Genomic DNA, 22,411 nt, shown 5'->3' with positions numbered 1-22,411 from the left:
GCCAAAGGACTATCAGAGGCAGTGGTTTCCACACTTCAAAAATCAAGGAAACCGGTAACCATTGCTATATATAATAAGATCTGGAAGAAATTCTCATCTTTTTGTCTTCCTGAAGTACCAGACCCCTTCAATCCGAATTTATCAAAAATTCTAGACTTTCTGCAAAAAGGCTTAGAAATAGGCCTCAGGCCTAGCACCCTAAAAGTCCAAGTTTCCGCCCTCAGTTCAATATTTGATCAGGATCTGGCAAATCATCGCTGGATTAAGAGGTTCATGATATCAGCTTCTAGAATGAACCCTAAGAAACGAATAACAGTACCACTGTGGTATCTCAATCTGGTGTTACAAGGGCTCACAGGTCCCCCCTTCGAACCATTATCCTCCTGCTCCCAGAAAAATCTGATCTATAAAACAATTTTTCTTGTGGCCATTACATCAGCAAGGAGGGTGGGAGAATTACAAGCCCTCTCAATGAGAGAAGCATACTTGTCCATTCGAGATGACTCTATAATACTGCGCCTAGACCCTTCCTTTCTTCCAAAGGTTTTATCAGATTTCCACCGCTCTCGAGAAATTGTTCTACCTTCTTTTTGCCAAAATCCTACAAATCCAAAAGAAGAGAGATTCCATATGCTGGACGTCAGGCGCATTGTATTATTTTACCTAGAACAAACCAGTTCTTACAGAATTGACCAGAATCTATTTGTCTATCCATCAGGACAAAACAAAGGGAAGAAGGTAGCCAAAAGTACTATTGCCAACTGGATCAAGAAAGCGATAGCAGAAGCATACCTTGCTCAAGATAAAACCCCTCCAGTGGGAATCAAGGCTCATTCGACTAGATCAACCTCAGTCTCCTGGGCAGAAAGAGCAGGTGCATCAGCAGAGCAAATCTGCAGGGCAGCTACATGGTCTTCGTTGCATACTTTCTCCAGACATTACAGATTAGATGTAATGCCCAACAAGGATTTAGCCTTCGGCCGGAAAGTACTCCAGGCCGTTGTCCCTCCCTAGCGCCAAATTAGTTGGTATTCCTCCGTATGCCGTCGTGGAAGGTGACTAGAGAAAATAGAATTATTCTTACCGTTAATTCGGTTTCTAGGAACCTTCCACGACGGCGCTAGTTCCCTCACTATACTCCTGGATTTAAATCTGGGATTCAAGGTAAACCGGTGCTATGGTTTTCAGTTATAAGTCACTGGTGAGAGGGAGGTGGGAGGGCCTTTTAACCTCTCCATTTCCTGTTCCCCATTAGGGCAAAGAGGCAACCTCCGTATGCCGTCGTGGAAGGTTCCTAGAAACCGAATTAACGGTAAGAATAATTCTATTCTTCTCTCTTTAAAAACTTTTCCCTGCTTGTCATAAAGACCGGTCATTGGAGCATGGATGCTGGGAGGGTGTCATGAAGGCCTAGGCCTTTGACAGTGTACCCATGCCTCTGCTCTACCTGGTGTGTCTCCCTCACCTCTTCTTATTTGGGGAAGGGAGCTTAATCTCTGACGCTAGTGTTGTCTGATGGGAATTTTTTCAACATATTTTCCTCAATGGCCTTCCGCAATAGCACCATTTTAGTTGACTTCACCACCTCAGGAAGGAGAGATGCAAAGTTCTCCTTATAACCTGGGTCTAGCAGGGTGAATAATCAGTGCTCTTTTTTTGGCCAAGATGAATGTAACGCGAGGGTCACCGGAAAGCCAGCAGTACATACAGTCTGCCATATGTGCCAAGGTCCCTACAGCCAATACTTCCCTGTCTCCACCATGATGACAATTCTCCCATCTCCTCCTCCCTGTCTTCCTCCTCATTCCCCTCCTCAGCCCATTCACGTAGGAGAGATGGGAAGAATCTTGTGAGAGGACTAGCCTCTGGTGCGATAGCAACGAGCTCCTGTTCCTCCTTCTCCTCCTCATTGTTACCCAATCTGCGCTAAGCAGCTGTGATTCTTGGCTGGATAGTATCTTTGTCTCATATCTTCCTCCATCTCTACCATGCATAGCTTCATATTTATTTAGTTGTGAGCAACGACTGTTTAAGTAGGCACAGAAGCGGGATAATTACGCTGACTATTGCATCATTCATCACCACTCACCATCATTGTTGGGTCCTCAAAGTCTTGAAGAACCACACAAATGTCAGACATCGATGTTCTCTGTTCAGTTATGTGCGGAGGCTGATGAGAATACCAACAGGTGTGTTTGAGCTGGTATTCAACAACTTGCCTGTGCTCACACAAAGCCTTGCCAGCATGTGCAGTGTGGAGTTGCAGCGCATGGTCATGTCCCACACCGGTCGGTGAGCTGGCATTTGCATGCGCTACTGCCAGAGCAGCGGCAGCTGTACGCTCACGTGGTGTACCTTGACCAGAAGCTATAACAAATCTGGGTAGGTTTTCAGAAACAGCTGAACCACTAAGTTGTACATGTGAGAGCTTGCCAAGCTTCATGACCGTCACCAGGTTATGGTCATTATCGCACACCATGCCTTGTCGCGTGTTCAGTGGCGAGAGCCACAGATCTGTTTGGTCTGTTATTTCTTTCAACAACTCTGCGGCAGTGTGCTGCTTGCCTAGTAGACAAATTGGCTTCAGCAGTGCCTGTTGTTGCTTTGCTGAAGCAGTGCTGTAGAATTTCCAGCTGAGGTGGACGACATTTTCTGAGATGACATCTGAGATGGAGAAGAAGGGGTGCAGGAACTGCTGCAGAAGGTGGAAACCCTGATATAAATTGGGCCAGCAATCCTTGGCATCGGTAGCTCATGTGCCGTGCCAGGGATGGATTCGGCCCCAGCCTCCACAAGGTTCACCCAGTGTGCCGTCAGGGAAATGAATGCTGTTCTGACACCTCAGGGACTCAACTAATGGAGTCCAGAATCTATTCAAGTGAAATCTGCATTCTAAAAGCCAAGCGGCTCTCCTTCCCATTCCATCCCCAACATGTGCTCTAACAATAGCGTACAACCACATATGGGGTACTGCCACATTTGTAAATTTGAGAGAAATTGCATGAAATATTGTGGCGTCCAATTTCTCCCATTCCTCCTTGACTAAATTATAAATTTGGTGTTAAAACAGTATTTCAGTGGAAAAAAAACATTTTTGTTCTCACATCTAAATGTTCTAAAGTTTTGTGACTCACCTGTATGTTAAAAATGCTCAGTACACCCCTATATGAATTCCTTGTGGGGTGTAGTTTCTAAAATGGGGTCACCTGTGTGGCGTTTCTGCTGTTTTCGCATGTCGGGACCTCTCCAAATGCGACATGGCATTCACTATTTATTCCAGACAAATTGCGCCCTTTCCTTTCCTAGCCCTGCCTTGTGCCCAAACAGAAGCGTTCGACCACATATGGGGTATCATCTTGTTCTAGAGAAGTTGCATAGCAAATTATGGGGTCCATTTTCACCTAATAACCATTGTGAAAATTACAAATGTAGGGTTAAAACAACATTTTCGTGAAAAAGAAAAAAAAACCTCCATATGACGACTTTATGAAATTCTATGTAGTACCTAGGCGTCCAAAATGTCCACTGTACTCCTGGATAAAATCTTTGAGGAATGTAGGTTTCAAAATAGGGTCTCTTGTGGGGGGGTTTCCAATGTTTAGGCACATAAGGGGCTCTTGTGGGGGGTTTCCAATGTTTAGGCACATAAGGGGCTCTCTAAAGGCGACACAGCGCCCTCAGACCATTCCATCAAAGTCTATGTTCCAAAACATCACTCCTTCCTTTCCGAGCCCTGCCATGTGCTTAAACAGTAATTTTCCCCAACATATGGGGTATTGACGTACTCAGAAAAAAATGGAACACAAAATTTGTTGTGCAATTTCCCTTTTTTACCCTTGTGAAAATTAAAAAAAATTGGAGCTAAAGTAAAAAAAATTTGAAAAAAAGTAATGTTAATTTTTTCCTTCTACATTGCTTTAGTTCCTGTGAAGCACCTGAAGGGTTGATACACTTCTTGAATTTGGTTTTTGATGATGCTGTTTTTAGAATGGTGTCACTTTTGGGTATTTTCTGTTTATATAGATCCCTCAAAGTCTCTTGAAAAGGAACGTGATCCCTAAAAAAACCTGGTTTTGTATATTTTGTTGGAAAAATTAGATATTGTTCCTCAACTTTTAACCCCTCTAACTTTTCCAAAAAATTATGTTTAAAAAATAATGCAGAAGTAAAGTAGACATGTAGGAAATGTTATTTATTAACTATTTTGTGTGATATAACTCTCTGGTTCAAAGGTATAAGAATTTCAAGTTTTGAAAATTGTGACATTTTCAAAATTTTCCCCAAATTTACGATATTTTCACAAATGCAAGCCATATCAAACAAATTTGACTGCTATTGTGAAGTACAATATGTCTTGAAAAAACAGTCTCAGAATCACTTGGATCTGTTGAAGCGTTCCAGAATTATCACCTCAAAAAAATTGACCCTGGTCAGATTAAAAAAAAATTGGCCTGTCATTAAGGTCAAAATTGGCTCCATCACTAAGGGGCTAAAAAAGTCACAACCTGGTGACCACATGAGTTTTTCACAGAGAAATTCACGAGTATTTTTTCTCTACGGAACAGTTGCCCGTCTGCTCTCTCTGGTCACCCCACTACCACTACCTCTTTCTGCCTGTTCCGGTGCTGCTGATCTGTCCCCATCATCGTTGCTGTCCTCGCTCTGCATGCCAGCTTCCCAGGTTGGGTCAGTAATTTTTGTTCCCTGTTCCTCCTGACTTAGTGACTTAACAACATGACTTATCGGCAACTGTGTCTCATCATCATCTACCTCCTTAGACAAAACTTGACGTTCCCCACCGTCAACTTCTTATAACCCTGACTGCTGTAAGTTTTGTTCATCACTAAACAGCATGCCCTCCTGTCCATCTTGGAACATGGAGGGCGAGAGGCCACAATCAAGAAATTATGATGTAAAGTACTCCTCAGAGTGTCCTAGTGTGAAATTACTGGTCTCCTGGGACTCCGCATGGTGGGAGGAAGGCTGATCAGGGTGAGGATTAAGTGATCCAGACTCTTGGCTGGTGAGACTGGACAGTGTGGAAGACTGGGATGTGCTGGCAAGCATGTTAGAAGGATTATCTGCTATCCAACAGACCACCTGTTTGCACTGGTGTGGCTTAAGAAGTGGTGTCCCATGCCTCCCAGAAAAGTGGGACCGGAAGCGATGTCATGGGTGGGAGTGTTTCTTGTGCTCCAGCAACAGATGCAGTCACACCTACCCCACGTCCTCGCAGTCTGCGTGTACCATCATCAGCACTTCCACTTCCCTGTCCCTTACCACATGCCTGATGCATTTTCTCATTGATAGGTCTCTGGAACCCAAGTGTCCTTTCTTGAAAATAAAAGTATTGGTCACCTACAGCAGGTAAAGCATTTATTTTAGTTTAAAACCACCGTAATTTAGCACAAAGTAGGCTAAACTGTATGAATGACAATAGGTTTTTCATTTTTGTGAAAAATTTGACTATTTGGTCACCAGAGGCTATATATTTGGCAACTGACTGCAAAACCGTAAACCCTTCCCAGAGGCTGTATTCCGTATTCACAATGCTCATCGAGTGCCAAGCACATCCGAGCACCTAGATACTCGTGTGATATCAGGGTATCCCCGATCACATTTGCTCATCCCTAGTAGGGAGCAATTTTTGTCTTTTTTTTTTTAATTCTCGCATCTATTAAAAGGGGTTTTCCACTTCTACATCCCCTTCTCAATTCATATGTTTCCCCCTTTTAAATTTACAACACTCTTATACTCTCCTCGGGGGCCGGTGCTGTTCCAGCAGTGTCTGCACTATCGCCCTGGTTATTGTATAATAGTGTGGTGAAACAAACAGTTTTATAGTCGCCGGGGACCAAGCTACATGGGAGACTAGTCGGTCCTCGACTTCTTCTTTCTGAAGGCTGCCCTTTATTGACAAGTCTATTTTATTTGTGCATGTATAAGGAGAGACCCGGGAAGGGGAGAAACTGCCGGTCACCCACATGTCCAACTAGTCTCCCCTTCGGCTCGGTCCCCGACACCTACTAAACTATGTTCTTCTCTGACATTTCATGGTTAAACATGTATGCCTGAAATCATACAGCCGTGTCTGATCTATGCTGCCTATGGATTGTGCAGCGTGTATCCTCTGCCATGTTCCCTTTTATCCTTAACCCTCATGTACTGCTTTTCTCATGTACTGCTGTTCTTCATAGCGACCATTGTTGGTAGAAATTATTTGCTGCAAGAATTTCCACCTTCAGTCTTCTTCGGTGTTGAGGTTGACAACGGTTTACAACCGTTGGCCTTTTCTTGGGCACATACCTCTCCAGAGTAGCATTGCCGGTCTTTCCTCATATTTTTTCTAATTATCAGGCTGAATCAAATACAAATGCCAAAACAATTTTAATTTCCCCTTGAAAAGAAGGTAAAAAGCTTCAGTGAAATAGAAGCTAACTGTTGACAGAGCCGTCAACCCGCTATGTGAAAAATATGCCGAAAATGCCGCCCACCTTTGGAAACTTTTTTTTTTTTTTGTACAGATACTACAGTTAATATATATGAATTCTCTAACTCTGTACAACCCCTATAATGATGCGATTTACATGTTATCTAATACAAGCATTCTGTAACTTGAAAGTTACTGCCATACATCAAATTTTCTGTAAAAGACATTACTAATCGGAAATGAACAAATGCTGGAAAAAAATAAGGACAAGAAAAAAAGACATCAAGAAGTGGTAAAAATTAGTAAATACAGTTAGTGTATGTTAAACGCATTCTTTGCTACTGACCAGTCCTTATGGCATCAATGTTAAGGGGGTTTTATGTACTGCTTAGAGGACTGGCAATGTAGTGCAACGCTGGATATCTAACAGTCTGCAATAAACACACGTGAAAAAACTCAGTGTTTTGCAGAAAGCACAAGGTGAATAATGAGAATTCTGAAATGTGAGGCATATGCTGCTTAGTTTTTTTCTTTGTGAATTTTAATAATCAAACTTTGAGAGGGGGGAAAAATCAGCAGCTTGTCAATTCTATCAAGTCTCTTGCAGCATTTTTCACACATTCAAGTTAATGGAAACAAAATGCAAGTAAAACCATATCAATACTGTGTTAAAAAAAAGTCATATTTTACGTAGTGTCTTTCCTGTCAGCACTCTGAAGGTGCGCACATACCCTTAGGGTTCTAGTCCCAGTGGTTGTCACATGACTGTTCATAGGCGATATGAATATTTGCGGTCACGTGCCGACTGTCTCTTCCGCTTCTCTGTTAAGCATTATTTACTAGTTTTCTTCGTTTCTAGGACAATCCCTTTCATATCAAGTAAATCAAATAATGAAAATAAAAGGTAAATTCCACAAAGAACAGAAAAGAATGCTTCTCAAAAGACAAATGAAATGTCCCTGAAAAACACATCCAAAAATGTTGTTCTAAAATAAATGAGCACATTGTAGCAACATAAATATATACTCTATATACTGGTGGTGTTCACTGAAAATACTATGTTGCATACCAAAAACCTGTTCTGATATATACTGGCTTGAGCTAGTGAGACGTGATCAGGAGGTGACTCTACACTATTGCAACATGGATCTTTTTCACCATTGCCCTCATTCAAATCGGTCAACTTGCGTTTTTACAGCTTCGTTTTTCTTGCCAAGAGATGCAGAAATTTCTGCATCGGTTTATTCAACGTGTGCGCATAGCCTAAGGGTATATTCACACTACCTTTTTCCTGTTTTTTGAGCAGATCCTCTCTGAAAAACACCAGAATAACTGTTCACAGAAGGCTCGGGAGAATCTTCCTGTTCATTTCTATAGGTAAACAACTTGGCATTCATAGGTTAAGGCTGTTGAGGTTTTTTTTTTTTTATATCTACAATTCAGGCTTTCAAAAACACCAAGGGTTTAATAGAAGTGACACACACATCCATTATTTAGGTGGTTTCCACTCTGAAAATGCTCCATTACTTTACAATTGAAGTCAATTTTGAAGAATTAAAAAGAGAAGGAAAAAAACCCCGTAAGATGCCTGATTTTTATCTGTGTTTTTTTTACTTGATTTTCATCAGTGTTTGGTCATTGTTTTGATTTTTACCATCAGTGTTTCATCTGATTTTCTTGTACGAAAAAATAAATTGCAAAGCTTCTCCTATTCATTAGTGTCATTTAATTCACATGTCCAACTTTTCCATGTACAAGAAAAACAGACCGATTTTTTTTATTTTTTATTTTTTTTATTCTGATCAGAGAGCGAGGGTGGTCAGTTTTTCTTGTATGTGGAGAAAAAAAAGTTTCACTACTTTCTCCATCCTGACAGTACGTGATGACATGTAAGCATGGTCTGTTTTCATTTTCTTACTTACTGACCCGTTTACTTTCATCCCTAATATTAAACCAAAACCCTCAGATTAAAATCGGACCTGTCACTCCCATTTTCACGGACCTGTGAAAGGCTTTAAAGGCCATTCTTGGGTATGAGTGCTATCTGAAAAACACAGATAGGACTTGTATATGCACATCAGACGTCTGAATGTGCCCTTAATCCTGGAATGCACATAAGGATTGACACGGATGGCAATGTGTGCTGTCAGTGATTTTTCACGGACCCATAGACCTGTATGGTTCAGATCAAAAACATATGTTTCTGGCTACAAAAAATCACGGACATGTGAACTGCCACATTGACTGTAATGGGTATGCGTTCTTAATGCTGCCACTAGGAATTTCAGGGCCCCACACTGATAACATTTTTGGGCCCCCTTGAGACTCTGCCCAGGCTCCACCCCAGCTCTGCCTCCATCCCTTGAACCTTCCACAGTCCCACCGCCCACTCTTGGGAAAACTCAACTTCTGTACCATATCGTCACAAATCACACTAAGGCCGGGGTCACACTTGTGAGTGCAATGTGGGAAAATCGCATGCGTCTCTCACATCAATACCCGACACTGCCACCGGCACTCTGGAACGGAGTGTTCAGCTGCATAGAAATGCATGCATCACATACATTTTTTAAAATGACATTAATACCACATTCAAGGGACAAATACCTTCACACCATGACCAGACTATATATTACCATTACAGTGCCATTATACACAGGAGCTCTGTCCATAGTGTATAATGTCAGTGTACAGGAAATACTGACTCACCAGTGACATCTCTAGCTGAAGTCTTTCATCTTTGCCTTTCTTTTTCATCCTGTGCAGACCGCCATCACTTCTTCCAGCCTGGACTTGTCTATGCATAAAATAAGTTACCTAGTACACCACTTCAAAAGCACATTTCCCACATTTTCCCTTTCTTCTACACTAAATAGCTGAATACAGACATGCACCCACCGTTAATACATAATTAGTTGTTATGCAACCCACCATTCCAAATATAAAATGTAATCCACCACTGTACAGCCACCAACTATAAATAGACACTTTGCACACCTAATAAATATATAAATTAATTAGCCCCTTTACTCTTTCCCCCAATTCAATACCAGTCAATGGATTCTTAACGGTCCCCACTCTGTACCTCCCGCTCCCCCGATTCATTATATTTACATGCACTTTGTGCCCCAATTCATTGACATGCCTTCTCTCTCCCTCCCCTACCCTCTGTTCATTATCAGCTTCTCTCCCCCCATTCAATACATCATTAACTCTCCCCCATCTTCAATGTATCATTATTTTCTTCCCCACCCCCAATTCATCATCATTTGTTGTCCCTCACCCTCAATTCATCATTTATTGTCCCCATCCCCCAGTCTCAATACATGATCTACTCCCCACCCTCAATATTCATAATTACTTGCTCTCCCTCCATCCCCACAAGTCATCATTTGCTCTCCCAGTCAAATAAATAAGGCAGCACACTGCGGCGCTATAACATGCAAACATGAAACATGAAAATTGAACTGCATTAATGCACTAGAAATATGAAAAAATGAGAGCGTTTAGTGCATAAATTGGCCAATTCATGTGTACCTGGTACCCACATTAAGGCATCTCTCGTATACCAGGTCCTAAACTTTCCTTTCCTCGCTGAGAACAAATGTCTTCATCTGAATGGGTACCTGTGAATCCTCTTCTTAGACTAAATGTCTCTCTCTCTGTGGAGGGGTAATGGACCTGCTGCAATTAAAGCACCTGTGGCTAAGAGGTGGAGGAGTGCTCAGTCAGAAGGCTACTGAATACAAATTTAAAAAAACTGACCGTCACATCCAAACATAGACTAAGTGTGAACAGGTGCTGAACCTAGTCACCAACTCGTATCCAGTCAAATAAATAAGGCAGCACACTGCGGCGCTAAAACATGCAAACATGAAACATGAAAATTGAACTGCAGTAATGCAGTTCAATTTTCATGTTTCATGTTTGCATGTTTTAGTGCCGCAGTATGCTGCCTTATTTATTTGACTGGATACGAGTTGGTGACTCTAGGTTCAGCACCTGTTCACACTTAGTCTATGTTTGGAAGTGACGGTCAGTTTTTTTGAAATTTGTGTAAGCGCCCTAAAGCAGAGCGGTGACGTCACCGCTGTGCTCTGCTTTACGGCCGGCCGGCGCTGACACAGTGCAGGGAAGTGGACGCCGGGGGACCCGACAGACACCGGAATGTAAGTATGTAGTGTTTGTTTTTTTTTACATTTACACTGGTAACCAGGGTAAATATCGGGTTACTAAGCGCGGCCCTGCGCTTAGTAACCCGATGTTTACCCTGGTTACCAGTGAAGACCTCGCTGAATCAGCGTCACACACACCGATTCAGTGATGTCAGTGGGTGATCCAGCGACGAAATAAGGTGCTGGCCTTCTAGCTCCGACCAACGATATCACAGCAGGATCCTGATCGCTGCTGCGTGTCAAACACAACGATATCGCTATCCAGGACGCTGCAACGTCACGGATCGCTAGCGATATCGTTGTTAAGTTGTTCAGTGTGAAGGTACCTTTAGTTCTATTCCTCCCATTCTGTGATGTAATTTTTGTTTTTCTTGCCCAGATGTAGAATCTTGCATTTGTCCGTTAAATACCATTCTTTTAGTCTTTGTAAAATCTTATCTAAATCCTTCTGAATTATTTTTGTCTTCTCTAGTGTTAGCTATCCCTCCTTGCTTTGCATCATCTGCAAATTTGATCAGCTTCGCTTGAGTTTCCTTATGTAGATCATTTACAAAAATGTTGAACAACACTGGGGCCAGAACAGAGACTTGTGGTTCCTCACTTGAAACACTCTTCCAAATGGATGTGCAACTATTTATTACCACTCTCAATCACTACAATCACCGAGCCAGTTATGAATCCACCTATAACTGTAGCCTTGTCAAATCCATACTTGGTCATTTTCTCAATAAAGATAGTATGAGATACTTTATCAAATGCTTTGTTGAAATCAAGATATACTATACCTATCGCATTTCCCTTATCCACCCAGTTAGTGATTCCATCATAGAAGGAAATTAGATTAGTCGGCCATGACTTGTTTGCTGCAAACCCATGCTGGCTTTGGTTAATTACTGTATTCTTATCCATCGTATCATACTTAAATACATGTTGTTTAATAATTTGTTCAAATATCTTTCCTGGTATAGAAGTAAGGCTCACTGGTCTGTAATTTACTGGCTCCATTAGAGCTCTATTAATCTGCGCCCCATCCCCAGACATAAAAAATACTGTTCCAAAGGTTTTTTTTTTATACAGGTGTCAAAAAAATGCTGCAAATTAAGAATGCTTTAAAAAATAAAGTTAATTTTATTTTCAATAACTGACAAAATGCCAATTAAATGAACAAAAGAGAAATCTAAATCCAAATTAATATTTGGTGTGACCACTAGTGATAAGCAAGCGTTCTCGGATAAGGTGCTATCCAAGCATTAACTTGTGCTAATAGTATTCGAGCACGCCAAAGATATTCTATGTTTGAGTCACTGTGGCTGCATGTCTCACTACTGTTCAACAGCCGCAACACATGCAGGGATTGCCTAACAGGCAATCCCTTCATGTGTTGTGTCTGTCGAACAGCTGTAAGAGATGTAGAAACAGCAACTCAAACATAGTATTAGAGCACACCGAAGATACTCTATTAGAACAAGAGTGTGCTCGGATAGCACCCTCTCTCATCACTAGGTACACTTGTAATTATTAGTTTATTTCTCAACATTGAGGACAACATTGAAAGGATTGTTCACTTTCCATTAATCTTCATCCATGGGTGCACATTGGTATAAAAAAAAAAATAAACTGTCGTGTACTCACACTGTCCAGTTCCCCTACTGAGTTTACCGCTGCTCCTGCTGTCTGGCATTGGCTGCAGCGCCAACATCACACTGGCAGCGTGGCAGTCAATCTGTGAGCTTCACCTGTCCACCCTAGTAGAGCCACTGAGCTCACTGGCTGTCACGCCGACAGCCAATGCCAGAAACTGGAAGCAGCATAGACTTGCTGATGGTGAGTACAGCAGCAACCATTTGTTGAAATGCAACTCTAAACTTGCAAGGAACCTCCACTATGCTTTACTGTTGCCTGCAGAAACTCATTGAACTGCTCTCCAGCCCTATTTAATATTTTCACAGCTCTGTGCAGAGCACCTGCCTCCATAATTTTTTGTTCACCTGTTTGTACATTTTCAGAGCAGGACTGGACCCACCCTCTTCTTGTTTTAAATACTTATAGACACTGGAGGACACAGACAGAGGAGGTCCCTGTCAAGAATTTCTCACCATGATGCACAATTCCTCCTGCTGTGGAGGTGGAAATGGGCCTCTTACCTTTTGGGCCCTTGTGCGGCTACACAGGTTGCACCAATGGTATGTCCGCCCCTGCATTCAGATAAATAGTATCACTATAATATACGTTGACTAACGACACGGGTCATTGAATGGCGTGTTGTTACTAAGTTCTTTACTATGGTTTTGCATATTTGATATTCTCCTACCAGGTTTTTCCCTTAGGGCTTGGCAACGCATTTGTACCTGACTTATTGTATTGCAGTCAAATTTGTAATGAAGCCTAAAACAACCGAGTGAGCAGCTTCTTGTAGGGAACGGATTTCGGGACCATGAATCCAGTTATGAAGTCGAATGATTTAAAAATAAAAGCAGATGGTTTAGACTTTTGCTATTTTTAAGATTCATGACCTGTTATCCTTCCATACATCCTGAATGCAAACTTAATTTTCAGCATCTCTTATATATGAAAATAACAAGGCGCACTGTAAACGTTTATGGCATATTAATTGAGTATGGCTTAGGTTTGCAAATAATTGCAGTAATGACATTTTAGAGTATTTAAAAATAACCAAAAATGCAAATGTTGAATTGAGACCTGAATGTTTTAAGGTCCCATTTCTTTTATTTTTTGGCCTTACAGAACTGCCATTTTATTTGCATCAAATTCAAGAAGGCCCATGCAGTTTGATGAATTTTGCACAAAATACCCTTATTTTTTTACCCATTTTTGTGCCCTTTGTTTTGTTTGTTTTAAGATCAAAAGGTCGTATGAAAATTTCAGATGTTGCTCATTAGTCTTCAACTGTGCAAAAAATTAAAATTAGACTGATTTTGTACTCCAATAGGGTATTAATGTATAATTCCACAAAAATTGTAACATTTCAAAAATCTATAAAATTTATTGATTCGGCTAAAATATCTGTATAAGGAAAACATTGCCAACATTGTTGAACAAGTCAACAAAGTAAATTTAACTTAACAAAAAAAAAAAAAAAAAGAGAAAGAAATGAGTGTGCAAATTTATAATAAAGGCGCACACATAAGTCACTTAGCCAAAGGCTTAATAGAAAATTTTTTATGTTCACACGTTGCGTTTTTCCTGCGTCTTTTTTTTTTTTTTACTATTTTATTCAATTTAAAAGGTGCTTTTTACAGCACCAGCAAAATTAATGAGTTTTCAGAAATCTCATGCAGTTTTTTATTTTCTTTAATGACTGAATTGAAAAACTGAAGTGTTTTTTACATCTGCAGCATGTTAATTCTCTCAGCGTTTTTGCAGTGTATTTTCCACCCATAGAAAGCAATGAGTAAGTGCAAAAAAGCAGGAAAAAATTGTATTACTTTTCACAGCGTTCGTGGTAAAATAATAATTAAAAAATTAAAAAATGGCACTTGCCTGCTGAAGGTTTTTCATGTACATACGGTATATTAATCACGTAAACTAGGGGACAGGTCAGTGAGGGATCAGTGACCTGTCAGCAGTCTGCATTATGAATACCTAATCGGAGCACCACATGAAGACCCCCACAGGCCGCACCGTAGTACAAGCATATCGTTAACTGAAAATAAAGATTACACAACAACCACAAGATGGATTTCATCAATCAAGGTATCATTGTAATCAGTATAACGGCGCCAAACTGACACTGTGTGTAGGTTACTATTCACAATCCTGCAGACACGTTCCCTTTAAGGCTGTTTTGGGATTGCTGAATAAACAATTGCTTGACTTTGTAAGCAGGTGCGTGGGATGCAGTGACGGACACGAGGCAGAGCAAGGGTTAAACAACTTTACTAAAACAGTGGGATTCTCCTCACAGGGAGGCAATGGATAAAACAGGTTAAAAACAGTACAGTTAGCAAAGGATATGGCGGGGTGAAGAAACAACTGCTCAAATAAAGGCAGTCCTGATGAAAATCAGTGTTTCCTAAGTCTATGAAGTGAATAGTGCCGGCAACGGCAGGCGCGGTGTCTCTTCCAACGCGGTCCTGTGGGCAACAAAATCCTGTCTTCTGGCGGCAGTGGTCGGTCTCCTGTACCTTCCACTGGGCCGAGTCCATATACTGCAGTGGCTAACAAGCGTTCGGGCCACAGTCCTGTATGAGCCCAACGTGGCTCTGAAAATATACACTGGTGCAGTCAGGTCACAAATGTCTGGGCAAATATTCACTGGTTGCGTCAGGGCACAAGTGTCAGTCTCGTATGCAGTCCTTCTTATGTGGCACGTGTGCTGTACTCGTGGACACTGAGTGTACGGCGCTTCTCTCCCTGGTAGTAACCGGCACACTGCACCTACTCTCTGTAGTCACCGGGCACACTCTGCACGTTCCTCTCCCACTCTGGTCCCCACTGTTGGTGGCGGGCGACAGCGGACGCTGGCCTGTACGATGCTGGTGCTCCCAGGACGGAGCACTTCTCTCCCTGGCTGCTGCTGCGCATACCAGGCTCTGCAGTCTCTGCCACGGTCCCTCTTTCTGGACTGCTGTGGTCCTCACGGCTCTCCTCAGTGTAGCGGTCTCTCTGCAGACATCAGGGGACCCTGTCCGTGTGGCCTGTCGCGGCGCCAGTTTTCTGTGGTGAGGGAAGGGGAAGCAGAGCGCCCTGCTCACTGCTCTGCGTTCATGCCCAACCGACCTGTTTCCCGCACTTTGCTCTTTTATCCCCCCACTGCTGCATGCTTTTCTCCTCTCACTCCCTGCCCTCCTGGAAGAGCAGGAAGGTCCGCCTCACTAGTGCTTCCCCCAGGCACAAGTGGAAAGTCCGGCTCACTCAGGCTTCCCCCTGGGAACAAAGGATGCAGTCCTTTCAGTTCCGGACCCGGCATGCAGGTACCCACTGTCTGGTTGTCCCCCTTACAACTTTGCCGGGGAACTGCTGTTTTTTCCGTGATACGGCGTGTCCGATTGTAAGGGCTGCACTATTTGTTGTATCAACTGTTGCCTGTTAAATCAAATGATAGCCTAATGAGCAGTTGCAGCCAGCTGCTCGGTTTGGCCTTACCCTAAGGGTATGTGTCCACTTTCAGGATTGCATCAGGATTTGGTCAGGATTTTACATCAGTATTTGTAACCCAAAACCAGGAGTGGGTGATAAATGCAGAAGTGGAGCATATGTTTCTATTCTACTTTTCCTCTAATTGTTCCACTCCTGGTTTTGGCTTACAAATACTGATGAAAATTCCTGACAAAATACTGATGCAATCCTGAACGTGGACACATACCGTAAGGGTGTTTTTATACCAGTTGTATATAGTTCTAAGATTTGTATAACTGACAAAGTTTAATTTGGTTGATCAGACAGATCAGTCCTCATACAATGCTGTTTAGGTTTCATCGATTTGACACTGATTCCTGACAGCAAAAAAAACAAACACATCAGATTGCCTGATGTAAGGGTATGTGCACACGCTGCGGATTTTGCTGCGGATCCGCAGCGGATTTGACGCTGCGGATCCACAGCAGTTTTCCCAAAGTTTACAGTACCATGTAAACCTATGGGGAAAAAAACCCCGCTGTGCACATGCTGCGGAAAATTCCACGCGGAAACGCAGCAGATTATTTTCCGCAGCATGTCAATTCTTTCTGCGGATTCCGCAGCGGTTTTCAACATGCACCAATAGGAAAGTGCAGTTGAAAACCCGCAGAGGAATCCGCAGAAGAAACCGCAATAAAATCCGCAGTGAAAACCGCAGTGGTTTTGCACTGCGGATTTTCGAAATCCGCTGCGGAAAAATCCACAGCAGAATCCGCAACGTGTGCACATGGCCTAAACCTGCCCCATCGAAAAGGGCTAATCTTCATGCAGATCCACAGTAGTGCAAACTGCAAAGTCATGCCACGTTCTACTGTAAAAATCCACAGGTCAGCCTAGTAAGGGTATGTGCACACGTTGCGGATTCTGCTGCGGATTTTTCCGTAGCGGATTTGGAAAATCCGCAGTGCAAAACCACTGCGGTTTTCACTGCGGATTTTATCGCGGTTTCTTCTGCGGATTCCGCTGCGGGTTTTCAACTGCACTTTCCTATTGGTGCATGTTGAAAACCGCTGCGGAATCCGCAGAAAGAATTGACATGCTGCGGAAAATAATCCGCTGCGTTTCCGCGCGGATTTTTCTGCAGCATGTGCACAGCGGTTTTTTTTTCCCTTAGGTTTACATGGTACTGTAAACTTTGGGAAAACTGCTGCGGATCCGCAGCGTCAAATCCACTGCTGATCCGCAGCAAAATCCGCAGCGTGTGCACATACCCTTATCCTCTCTAGAAATATATCACCTAGGGGCACCATAGTATTGCGACGGGTCATGTACAGTTTTAGTAGCCCTAACTGCGTTATAAAAAAAAAAAAGACTGACCTATTATCAGTTAGTGAAAGGGCGAAACTAATCGTTACGGATTAATAAAACAAATTGTAATGGATTTGTCAGTAATCTTCTAAAAACAGGAATATTAATGCCAATGTAGACAGAACTTGAAAAATGTCTGAAATAAAATGGCTGGGCTGATTTTGCTGAAGCTCTTTAGACCGTACAGACTGAAGACCTATAAACACATTAGAATAACAGAGGCCAAACCTGCCGATATCGACTACCAATAGTTACTGTGTATTGTGGCCCTCCGACAGATTGTTAGGTGATATAAGAATACAGCATGTCCGATTTCCTACTGCCAAGCCTTTTGTTTTCTTAACCCCCTTACGCCGCAGCCTTTTTCATTTTTCCATCTGTTTTTCGCTCCCCTTCTTCCCAGAGCAATAACTTTTTTATTTTCTATCAATATGGCCATGTGAGGGCTTGTTTTTTGCGGGATGAGTTGTACTTTTGAACGACACCATTGGTTTTACCATGTCGTGTATTCAAAATGGGGGAAAAAATTCCAAGTGCGATGAAATTGAAAAAAAGTGAATTTCCACAACTATTTTTTGGATGATTTTTTTTTACCATGCTCACCAAATTATTAAAAAAAACCTGCCATTATGATTCTCCAGGTCATTACGAGTTCACAGATCCCAAACATGTCTGGATTTTTGTTTCCACCATTTAAATTTAAAAAAACCTAAAGTTTGTTAAAAAAAAAAAATAAAAAAATTTAAATTGCGTTATTGTCTCCATTTTTCGTGATCTGGTCCAGGTTGAGGGCCTATTTTTTTGTGTGCTGAGCTGACGTTTTTAATGATACCATGTTCGTGTGGATAAGATCTTTTGAAAGCTGCTTATTGCTTTTTAATGCAATGTTGTCGTGACCAAAGAAAAGTGATTGTTTTTTTTTTTTTTATTTATTTATTTTTTTGCTACGCCATTTACCGATCAAATTAATTATTTTTATGGCTTGATAGGTCGGGTGATTGTGAACGCGGTGATACCAAATGTCTTTTTTTTTTTTTTTTTTTTCCTTTTATTTTGAATGGGGCGAATGAGGGGTCATTTGAACTTTGTTTTATTTATTTTTTAATATTTTTAAAAACATTTTTTTTTTACTTTTTACTTGCTTCAATAGTCTCCATTGGAGACTATAAGCTGCGATAACGCGATCGTCTCTGCTACACACAGGCAATAAAATTGCCTGTGAGTAACAGAACTGCTAACTTGCTATGAGCGCCGACCACAGGATCGTGCTCATAGCAGTCTGGCTATGACAACCATAGACGTCTGCTGGAGACCTCTGGTTGTCATGCCGACCCATCGGTGACCGTCAATCATGTGTCAGAAATTGACAGCGGCATTTAACGAGTTAACAGCTTGGGTGGATTGCGATTCCACCCGTGGCTTTTAGGGGCACATGTCAGCTTTTCAAAGCATCTGACATGTGGCAGGAAACATGAGCTCAGTGCCGAAACCCACATCAAAGGGAGAGACACGACATGTGCCGTACATGTGCGGTGCATGTCGTGAAGGGGTTAAACGTAAGGCGCTGAAAGAGATATCCAGCATTGACTCTCATAGAGAACACAGGAGCGCTCAGCAGAGCAAGCGCTCCTGTGCATGGGAGAGTTATGAAAGATGGCAGCCATCTAAATGATCGGCCAAACCACTGTGCAGCCAACAGCTGTCTTGGGGGGGCTTTAGACTAAATAATCTTATATTGATTTACATTTGACAAATTGGCTCTTGCTATTCAATAAGTCTAGCTATTTTATAGACTGTCTTCTCTGAGTTTACGCCATCTACTAGTTGTCTTACCTTGGTCCTAGTTGCACCAAATTGTGTTACAGCATGGAAACTTAGGCCACACTCATTTCCTGTAGCTCTGCTCCTTGTCTAGTAAGTTTTAAAGAATATTTTGTGTAGAAATTAAGCCAGACTTTTTGTGCATGTACTATAGTTTACTAAATCTAGATCCTGAAATGTGCTTAGTCTTGTTTTTTTTCTTAGGGACAACTGTAGGCAACATGGGTATTGTTGACTCTTGAGTTGTCAGGTTCAAGTTGTAAAAATTGCAGTAATTTCAGGTTTAAAGTGGTATCATTAAATGAGTTTAGTATATTTGCAATGTTAAGTGACATTTTGACAGAACTGTTTTACTTTTTAGGTCTTATTGTTGGGGTGATATTACGGTATGGAACGCCTTCCACCAGCACTTACGACAAAGCCATCAGCTGCTCTCCCGAACAGAGGGCATTCACCACTCTCCTTGTCAATGTCAGTGGGAAGTTCTTTGAGTATACATTAAAGGGAGAGATCATTCCTGAGAAGATTCATAATGTGGAACAGAATGACATGTTGAGAAAAGTAAGTGAGCCTGACTTCAACTTCTTTTTTTTTTTTGAGGGGCTATATTCGTGATTTTCTTTTAACAGTATAATTTTGTTCTAATTTGTTGGGAAAAGAAGCAGTATTTTTCCATTTGGCGGAAGGAATTCCAATGTCAAAACAAGAGAAATTAAAATTAAATTCACATAACGATTGTTATATAGGTTGCACTTAGAACTTGCACATTAAACATTAGCCATAGTGTTGCATTGGCCCAAAGAAGGCCAATAGTGTCCTTTTGTCCTCTGTATGGCCAGTACCGGTACATGTCCTTCTCCTGCCGCAAAAGATTTATAACCATTTAAAAATCTATAAATGTCCAAAAGGATCCTCATTATTATCCCTTGTGGACCCACAAACTAGCAAAAAAAATTTAGTAGGCTATAGAATCCAAAGGTGACAAACTCCCAACAAAAAATCCAAAATTGTTACCAAAATACAGTGTTCCAAATTATTATGCAAATTGGATTTAAGTGTCAAAAAGATCTAATTGTTTTGTTTTTCAAATAAACTTATGGATGGCATTGTGTCTCAGGGCTCAATGGATCACTGAAATCAATTTTAAACACATGCGATAATTAGTTTTCCAGGTGATTTTAATTAAAGGAAAACTACTTATAAATGATGTTGCACATTATTAAGCAGGCCACAGTTTGCAAGTAACATGGGAAATATAAAGGATCTCTCTGCTGTCAAAAAGCATCAAATAGTGCAATGCCTTTTTCAAGGGATGAAAACATTAGATATTTCCCGAAAACTTAAGCTTTATCATCGTACTGTTAAGAGATTTGTGGCTGATTCTGAGCACAGATGAGTTTGTGCTGATAAAGGCAGAATGAGGAAGGTTTCTGCCAGGCAAGTTCATCGGATTAAGAGAGCAGCTGCCAAAATACCGTTACAAACCAGCAAACAGATATTTGAAGCTGCTGGTTCCTCTGGAGTCCCTCGTACCTCAAGGTGTAGGATCCTTCAAAGGCTTGCTGTAGTTCATAAACCTACTATTCGGCCACCCCTAAACAGTGTTCACAAACAGAAATGGTTGCAGTGGGCCCAGACATACTTGAAGACTAATTTTCAAACAGTCTTGTTTACTGATGAGTGTCAAGCAACCCTGGATGGAGTAGTGGATGGCCACCATGTCCCAACAAGTGCGACGTCAGCAAGGAGGTGGCGGAGTCATATTTTGAGTCGGAATCATGAGGAAACAGCTGGTAGGGCCCTTAAAGGTTCCTGAAGGTGTGAAAATGACCTCTGCAAGGTATATAGAGTTTCTGACTGACAACTTTCTTCCATGGTATAAAAAGCAGAAATGTGCCTTCAGGAGCAAAATCCTCTTCATGCATGACAATGCACCATCTCATACTGCAAAGAATACCTCTGAGTCATTGGCGGCTATGGGCATAAAAGGAGATAAACTCATGGTGTGGCCACCATCTTCCCCTGACCTCAACCCTATAGAACCTTTGGAGTATCATCAAGCAAAAGATCCATGAGGGTGGGAAGCAGTTCACATCAAAACAGCAGCTCTGGGAGGCTATTCTGACTTCATGCAAAGAAATACAAGCAGAAACTCTCCAAAAACTCACAAGTTCAATGGATGCAAGAATTGTGAAGGTGATATCAAAGAAGGGTTCCTATGTTAACATGTAACTTGGCCTGTTAGGATGTTTTGGAGTTAAATAGCTTTTTTGTTCAGTGAATGTGACCTCCTAATGCTGCAAATTCCACAAATGAGCATTTTCAGTTCTTTAAAACATAGAAATTCTACTGTGCTTAATAATTTGGAACAGTGTATTTTGAGTTTTTATTCATTTTGGAGATTATACTGTTGTCATTGGGAGGTTTCTTCAATAAAATTCGATGTATACTCTAACGGGTGATTACTTTTATTAGACTGACTGTCATTTGCAACCACCATTTAGGAAAATCCGAGAAAAATATAATTTGCATAATAATTTGGACATGGTGTATTTTACATAGTACCTATAGGTAGAAACACCAGTTAAGTGCTAAAATATTGAGTACAATATCATAGATATATAAAATTACTATCCATAAAAACCATGTGATAATCTCTTAACTTGTTTTCACCGGACAACTCCTTATCACCTATCCTTGGGATAGGTGATATCTTATTGATCGGTGGAACTCTGAATGGTGGGAGCAGCATAGATTGACAGTACAGGGCGCTTTTATCCCTGATAGAAAGTGGCAGTGTACGTTCTCGACTGGCACTCCTTTCTTTCTCAAAATGGCTGCTCAACACTGCACTCGGTTTCATCTGGCAGCGCAGTAGAGAATGAATTGAGTGGCTGTCGAGCACGTACACTGTCCCTCCATTCTATTAAAGGCCAAAAAAGCGCTCCTAGTGCGATCAAAACAAAGGGAGATAGATAATGTGAGTTGTAAACTCACATGGTGATGTGCTGATAATGCCCTGGATGATCTCCCTACAGTGAATGGAGCTGGCTCATTAAAATACTTGGGAATACAGGTGACAAGACACCAAGCTAAATTATACAAAACCAATATTAATTAATGTCTCAAAAATTTAGAATCCACCTTAGCCAAATGGAAGGATTTCAGCTTGTCATACCTAGGCAGAGCCAATTTAATTAATATGACAGAATTTCCACGTCTTCTCTACCTCTTCCATACTCTCCCAATCTATTCTAAGAGAAACCGATCAATTATACCGCTCATTTATTTGGGAGGGGAAAAAAGCCCCGTATAGCCTTTAAATTACTTCAACAGCTAAAGGAAATTGGGGGGGGGGAGATAAACTTCGCTGATATTAAACACTATAATCTAGCATCCCTATTCCGGGTGGTGGTGGTGGACTGGCTGGGGGGGACATCCTGTTGTGCCCAATACAACTTGGAGTGCTGGCTCTCCCTCTTACACCTTCCTTATACTGAACTGCTGGCTGAAGTGAGAGTTAACCCACTCCTGATGT

General features: G+C 41.6%; 1 protein-coding gene across 2 annotated transcripts in view; it reads left to right on the top strand.

Annotated features, from left to right (window-relative positions):
• The window catches only part of SLC9A7 (solute carrier family 9 member A7), a 143,587-nt gene that overhangs the window by 13,536 nt on the left and 107,640 nt on the right, over positions 1-22,411 (top strand). For both annotated transcript variants that reach the window (XM_077296896.1, XM_077296897.1), the window contains exon 2: positions 19,235-19,434. In XM_077296896.1, coding sequence (XP_077153011.1) covers positions 19,235-19,434 — 200 coding nt within the window. The remainder of the gene's footprint in view (positions 1-19,234; positions 19,435-22,411) is intronic.

This window comes from Ranitomeya variabilis, chromosome 3 (assembly GCF_051348905.1).
Source record: "Ranitomeya variabilis isolate aRanVar5 chromosome 3, aRanVar5.hap1, whole genome shotgun sequence".
Taxonomy (NCBI): Eukaryota; Metazoa; Chordata; class Amphibia; order Anura; family Dendrobatidae; genus Ranitomeya; species Ranitomeya variabilis.
This window is presented reverse-complemented; position numbering and strand designations above follow the sequence as displayed.